At 42.2% G+C, this 7,136-nt stretch overlaps 1 protein-coding gene across 3 annotated transcripts; it reads left to right on the top strand.

The window, feature by feature from the left end:
- The first annotated feature begins 1,109 nt into the window (after positions 1–1,109).
- On the top strand, positions 1,110–4,508 carry dkk3b (dickkopf WNT signaling pathway inhibitor 3b). 3 transcript variants are annotated; one of them, XM_072435780.1, is made up of 7 exons: positions 1,110–1,349; positions 1,573–1,668; positions 1,793–1,855; positions 3,040–3,132; positions 3,395–3,539; positions 4,138–4,288; positions 4,352–4,508. In XM_072435780.1, exons 1-7 carry the CDS (start codon positions 1,179–1,181, stop codon positions 4,374–4,376), a joined length of 744 nt encoding a protein of 247 aa, XP_072291881.1. In that variant the 5' UTR covers positions 1,110–1,178; the 3' UTR covers positions 4,377–4,508. The 3 variants fall into 3 exon arrangements, with proteins under 3 accessions (XP_072291881.1, XP_072291882.1, XP_072291880.1); XM_072435779.1 differs by having other exon boundaries at positions 1,111–1,349; positions 1,793–1,873; XM_072435781.1 differs by lacking the exon at positions 1,793–1,855.
- The last annotated feature ends 2,628 nt before the right edge of the window (positions 4,509–7,136 follow it).

The raw sequence follows: 7,136 nt of genomic DNA, 5'->3' as shown, positions 1-7,136 counted from the left end.
TGCTTCCGCTCTGAGGTCGTGTCGAAATAAAAGACTTAACTATTGCGTGTTAGATTGTCTCTAAATGGCACTTGCTTTTACACCTGACATCATAGGCCTAGTAAAAAAACATTTTCAAAGATGTTGTAAATCGTTCTTAAACAATCAAAGAGTCACACCGGTTTTATTATTGTGAAAGAGACAGACGCTCTTTGCTCTGCGCATAGATCTATTGTGACTCTAGGTCTTTGTGCTTGAGGTTTATGGAAACGCGTGTTAAGAAATTAATGTTTGATATGAAGTGTGGAAAAAGAATGATTTCTACACTACATTCAGTGAAGTTATAATTTCATAGAACAGCTTTATTTTTTAATGTTTGGGATTTTATTACGATAGCAGTTCTAAACTTAGTAGGCTCTTTAATAATAATAACGATAACATCAGCTGAAATAAATGTTGGCCTGTTTCTAAATTGAAACTTTGAATGTATACTGTACTGTTGGTTTGGCTCTCGGCTTGTTGCCTTGTCGCTCACTATTTTGTCCAACACTGCTCTCGTGTGGAAAAGAGCTTGAAGTGCAGATAAAAGTTGTCAGTGAAGATTATTTTTTTAGTTTGTATCTAAAACAGTATTCCAATTTCCCAAACCAGTAGCAGATTGGTAAACTGCTATGAACTGCACTGCAAAGCTGAGGAGTTTATTTATTTAGTAAATGTAGCTCATGTGCAAAGTTTGTTTTTATTTATTTTCCTTTCCCTATTTAACCAGAAAAGTTATAGATATAATATTTTGATGTACCCCTGGCCATAAAAGCAGCACGGATCAGGAAAACAAATACTTCGAGTTTGTAAGTTAGAAAGTGGATTAAAAAAAAGACAAAAAGGATAGACAAAAGAGCAGTAAACGGCAAAAGAAAAAAGTTGTAATGGCAGAAGTTTGACATTTTGAAACAAATGCAAAAAGAGCATTAATAGACTGTGTGACTAATAAGCCAATACTGTATGTCCTAATCTTTAACGACTTTTACTCATGTTATTTGAAGCTTGCCTCTCGGTTAATTCTGATTGGCTGCAGTTATTTTCCCCACAGCGGTACTTGTCAGACTTTCCAAATAAAAGTGGTCCAGCTGCGCACGTCTGGCTGTGTCACTGCCCCACAGCCGCAGCTCCGGTCTGCAGACGCACCGCGGAGGAGAGAGATGGCCCGTCTCACGCTGCTGTCCCTGTCCGTGGTCTTTGTGGCTCTGGGTAGAGCCGTGGTCCTCCCCGAAGAACCGGACGAGCCCGCGCTGAGCCTCAACGAGATGTTCCGAGAGCTGGAGGAGTTAATGGAGGACACGCAGCACATCCTGGAGGAGGCCGTGGACCAGGTCTGACTCACGCATTACGCACGCAGCACATCACCGGCCAGACATGCCCAACATCAGATCACACAGTCCTCTTTATTCGAGTGAATAATGTGACTTTTTTGTCAGTTGTTGACTTGTTGAGTGCCTTATTTTTAGGTCAAAATGTGGTGATGTGTTACTTTAAATAGAGTTCAATGTATATTTACTGTAGGCCTTCATAATAGATGTACCTTTTATGCAATAGATAACCACGGAAAGTGCTAAGTCCAATTCTCTGGAGCTCCATCTCAGTCATCACAATGGCACTAATGACAGAGCTGTGTTGGACAAGACCATAAAGGTAGCCATTAACCTATTGAGATATCTTCCCTGCCAGAGTCTGAATTTCATTATTTGTCACTGTTAATCCTAACAGTTTTCATTTGTCATTCCTTGCACTTTATATTTATTTATTTTTTTTACAGACTGGCAATAACCAGACTGGACGGACTGGTCTCTCACACATTCACATGGAGGTCTCAGGCCAGTGGAACACCGCCCAACAGGTACAAGCCTGTTGTCCAAATGTGTATCTGCCATGATAGAGAAGACAAGACGTCTTTAAATAGAAAATCCCTTTGTTTTTTGTTCAATTGAAGACATTCACTGCAATGACAGCAAATTGGCAAGAGAATTGTACATCAAAAACAACATTAAGTCTCAGGTTACACAACAAATTATGGGTTTCCACTCCACTTCTATTTACCACAACATTCTATCCAAAGTCCCCTGCTGAACACACAGTGTATGTATTACAGAAAAGATGGAAGACCTGTTGATGAAAAGGTGATCATTGAGATTTGCTAGTTTAAAATGTGATTTATTTATTTCTATAACTTTAAGCCTTGATAAAAAAAGACTTTCATTCAAACGTGGATAATGTATGATCTCATCTTATGGCTACCTCACTCTTTTTACCGCATGAACTAAAGTGACTAAAGCAGATTTAGGTCATTCTTGCAGTGGTAAAAGAGTGAGTCTGATCTTTCCTGGCAGTTCCCAAGAAGTGGTTTCATTAATTGAGTAGGCTGCTGGAAGAAAAGCCATGGAAACTAGTCCTCTTACAGGCCAGATGGGACTGTGAAATGAGATATTTTCCTTGCAAAGGCAATCAGAGATTCAGACGTCTAAATTACAGTAGAAAGGACAATGCCATTTAGGTTTTTGTGCATTTAAAGTACTGAACGTATGTTGTTGGGGGTTTTATTTGTCCAACATAATAGGCTACTGTGCACAAATGGAAACCAGACAAGAACCATTTGTGAGCAATGGGCTCTGACTGTTCCCAAGGCACAAATGCATGTCCAGGGCTTTTGGAAAGGATACAATAGAAAATATTTTCTTTTTTTATAAAACATGATTTATGATATACTTAAGTGACAACAGTGAACATTCACACGTACTAAAATATTGTAAAATGTCTGCCTCTAATCCCATGTTAGCATGTGTTCTTTACAATATTAGCTTCTATTAGCAGTAAAATCTGAGATAAGTGAACTTTTTCTTTTGCTTTATCAATATTTTTTTCTGAACCAATTGTAGTGTTTGTGTTTAGTTAGATCCTGAGCTTAATTGTCTGGAATAGGGTTTCTGTAAACTTGGTTATTCCTTCACAGTTTTGTTGCATATTGTTTGCACTGCATGTACTGTCGTTTGTGTGTGCGCCCATGAGGAATGCATGGTGGATGAGGACTGTGGAGAGCTGAGATACTGCCTGTATGAGATAGAGAACTCCAAATGCCTGCCGTGCATACCAACAGATATGGTGAGCTGCCCTGGACCCAAGCACTCTCTATAATCTACTATTTTTCAGTTCATTGCGTGGCTTTATTGCCTTTAGCCTTCATGTCTAAATGAGAGTTAAGTACTTCCACATTGCTTATTTTCCTCTGCAGGCCACATACTAACTCATGACTGCTCCACACAAAGCAATCATGGAGATTTATTATACAACATGAAACTTAGTTTGAGTCTAGATTAAAGCACTATATTTTAACGATGTGATATTAATGTATATGTGTGTGTAGCCCTGTACTAAAGACGAAGAGTGCTGCTCGGATCAGATGTGTGTCTGGGGCCAGTGCACTGTAAATGCCACTAGTGGAGAGGAGGGGACCATCTGCCAAGACCAAAGAGACTGCAAACCAGAACTGTGCTGTGCCTTCCAGAGAGGTGAAGCTGTGTTTTAGCTTTTTTAGGATAAAGGTTTAAATTTGTCCTTTGAATGTTTTTCAATCCTCCAATGCATATGGGGAAACACATTAGGAGCAGTGGGCACCACGGTGAAGTGCTTAGGGAACCATCTCCAAATCTTGTGCCAGGCTTGGTCAGGACTGCCTGGAGGATCAGCCTGTGGTGCATGTTGTAGGTTGATGGGGGAAAGTGCCTGTAGTAAACCCACCCAGACACAGGAAGAACACACACAAACTGGAGGCCCCACCTGGCCCGAAAATCAAACCTGGGGAGAGTGCCAGTCACAGCTTCAAATCGAATTATTCAACCTTCATTAAATGTTTCATTCGGACTTAAGGTCCATTAAAAAATAAGTAAAACAATAAGCAGTTAATATATCTATGTTAATAATTTAATTGAACACAAATATTTAATGCATAAACATACATACCGGTATTTGTTTGAAGCCACGTTATCAGACCAAGACCATTAGATTGTCTCCTATAAAACTTATATACATTATGAATTATATCTCTCAACATGATAATCTCTTGTTAGTATTGTTTGTTATCATGTTTGTGTCTGTGGCGTTTTCCAGAGCTGCTGTTCCCTGTATGTAACCCCAGACCAGAGCGGGGCGAGTCCTGTCTGAACCAGCCCAACCTCCTGATGGACATGCTGGCCTGGGACAGGGAGGGGCCCCGAGATCACTGCCCCTGTGCCCACAACCTGCAGTGTCGACCTCAAGGGTAAGAGACACAGTGCCACTTTTCAGAGGACACACATATTCAATTTAATTATTTTTCTTTCAGCCGTGGCGCAGTTTGTGGAGACTGAGACCCCGGATGCAGACCCCTTTAGTGATTTTAGACACTGTTGGGCTCACGGTCATCTTAAGTACTGATGCTACACTTGCACTATATTATTTATGCCTTATAAAATGTATTTGAGCTGTAATAAAGACATTTTGTTAATAAGTGTGCTGTGTTTGAAAATCATAATTGTGTGGTGCTTTCTAGAAATAAACACAAGAGGGCGTACTCTTTCCTCTTTTTCATAGGAAATAGTTTCTCACAAAGGTTTCTCAGCATCACGGTCAAAACACGTAAACACAACCTACAATCACCTGGAATAAATGCATAAAAGTATGAATAAAAAAGGTTTTGATGACTTGGTAAAAGTAATAAAACACTGCAGTTATGGAGATTCTCGTGACTCTCGTGAGGCCAGTGGGTGTGGTCACGCTCCAGTCAGCCGGACAGACGTGAGCGCGCGTGTCCAATCAGCGCGCGGAGCTCTGTGTGACGTCAGGCGGCTCCGCTCTTCCCCGCTCTCGGGCTGCGCTCTGCGGGCTTCCTGCTGCTGCTGCTCCGCCTCTGCCCCTTTTTCCTCCCTCCCGCCGCTGCCGCGCAGATCCACGCGGCCACACCTCACTCCCAGTGCTCCAGCAGCGACCGCATTTCGGGTACGTACACAGTTTCCAGTTGGCGTATTATTAAAGCTCGATTACAACGTTTTACGCATCGGGGACGATCAAACGCGTTAGCATTTTTTTTTAATTTTTTTTAGGGGCGCGAACGGGCGGTTTGACAGCGTGTAATAAAGGGGAAGGAAGCCGTCTGCAGTGTACGTGTGCAGAAGGAACGTGTTCATGACAACTCTTGACTTCAAAGCGACTAACGTGGATCGTGATTTCCGTTCCGTCCACAGCCGCACCGAGGCCCAACGCAAACTTCAGACTGAGCACAACCACCACAGTCTTCTCTCCAACCCTACATTTGGTGCGTTTATGAAATGAAGGCTATTCTTTTTAATCAATTGCTTAAAAAGACCGTTGTCAAGTCATTTTGCTATGCACGTGGTTATTGTATGATGCTTTTGATGGCATACATTTATTACTAAGATGTTTCCTTATGAATAAGTCTTTCATTGCTGGAACTGTGAGTCATTTGCACTATTTCCTTGGAAGGACCAATCATCTTTGACTTGAAATCTTATTTGACCGGAAAATTGTAACTCGTCCTGCTGTAAAACCTGCTTGAGTTATTATCATCTCTACAGGTTGAACATGCATTGGTATTGGTGTCTCTGCTGAACCAACAGTGGCAGAGGTGAACCAACAGGCTCCATTTAAACCTGGCACCATTTTTAATTGACTCTTGAGCCTTTGCTGTAATCACATTAAAAGCTGTCACGTCAATAATTGTGGTTTGAATGGTGCCCCGCTGTGCAAATGGCTGCTGACTACTGACTCTGGTAATGATAGGAGGCAGCTGCATGTAATGACAAGCACAAGATCTGTGGCCTCCTCTTCGCCCGCTTGTGCTCTGGTTTCAGTGTGTAAGAGTCTTCTGTAACATCAGCGTGGTGCTTGGTGCCTTTCTTATTCCACTTGTAGCATCCGTGCAACAGAGGAGAGCGATGGTAAAAGTGTAGCCCAAACAGATTCATTGATCGAGTTGGTAAAATGGGTGAAAATTCGGTCCAATCCGCATTTGACTCTGGATTTGTCTAAACGGCTGTGTTGTGTTGCGCCTCATGATGACATTCCTCATGCCTGGCGAAGTGCCCCGCAGTTTGTTCAGGTCATGCGCACGTTGCACTGCCGTGGTTTTATGTGTCGATGAAGTTTTTGACCTAATTTGTAGTGTCAACATTTCTACCGTTTTGTTCCTTGTTGTAACTTTCCACAGATCCGCCTCGGCACGCTGCTCTGTGCTTGTTCCAATAGACACGTGTTTTATCAGAAATGAGATGTGCCGTTTGTTATTTTTGCAACACACTGCTCAGATTAGAAAGTCCTGGAAACCACAGAAGGGAAAAGAACACAATTTGGTGTATTTGGAGTTTATATTTGCAAATCAATCTGTGTAAAATATCACGCCATGTATAATACTCGTTCAGTCTGGGTAACAAGTGGCCTACTCTAGATTCACCTGATTATTAATAGGCCTTTATGGCAGTCTGGAGACAGCCGTGGTTGTCACATTGATCTGATCCGTTTTATCCTCAGACACAGGGGACTCCTTTAAGAATTATTGTGTGTGCGCTGAATAATTGACTTTAACTGGAGCAGATCAACTGGCTCGTCTGACTCACTGTACACGTGTGACTTTCACCTGCGTGTGATACAAAATCTCTGTTCACTTTTACATGAAGGTGAAGCTTGTTGTTTCAATGCTTTAAAAGATCTGTCGCATCGAAGATTTTCTGCACGTTTTGTTCTCTGCCCATGTTCATTGCACGCATACATCGCCCGAAGATACATGTATAGCCCTATATAACCTGCGCTCCTTACAAACGGCACCCCCATATTTTGCTTCACACGTGCGTTTAATTTTGATATTGTGCAGTGATTGTATTTTGCCTAGTGATTCATGTCGCAGATCATTGGCAAGCCTTTGTTTTGTGTTGTTTTCCCAATGTGGAAACGCTCGATCTTGATACGAGTCAGCTGGAGGATATCTGAGCCCACTATTGTGTGCCAACCGTCCACGGCCAGTGAAAGCAGAATAGCTCAGTGTTGGCCGAGCAGAGACTTCCACTGGAAACGACTGCCTCACGTCTCAGTCACACACATGGGCTGAGCGTGGGGAT

This window comes from Eucyclogobius newberryi, unplaced genomic scaffold (assembly GCF_026437365.1).
Source record: "Eucyclogobius newberryi isolate DKJ021-1_F unplaced genomic scaffold, fEucNew1.0.hap1 SCAF_7, whole genome shotgun sequence".
In the NCBI taxonomy this organism is placed as follows: Eukaryota; Metazoa; Chordata; class Actinopteri; order Gobiiformes; family Gobiidae; genus Eucyclogobius; species Eucyclogobius newberryi.
The sequence above is the reverse complement of the archived record's forward strand: the minus strand, read 5'-3'. Positions and strand labels throughout refer to the sequence as shown.

Coding starts and splice junctions, on each gene's coding strand:
- dkk3b (XM_072435779.1), top strand. CDS start 1,179: ATGGCCCGTCTCACGCTGCTGTCCCTGTCCGTGGTCTTTGTGGCTCTG. Junction 1,669..1,792: donor TGTTGGACAAGACCATAAAG/GTAGCCATTAAC, acceptor TTTTTTTTACAG/ACTGGCAATAACCAGACTGG. Junction 1,874..3,039: donor AGTGGAACACCGCCCAACAG/GTACAAGCCTGT, acceptor TGCGCCCATGAG/GAATGCATGGTGGATGAGGA.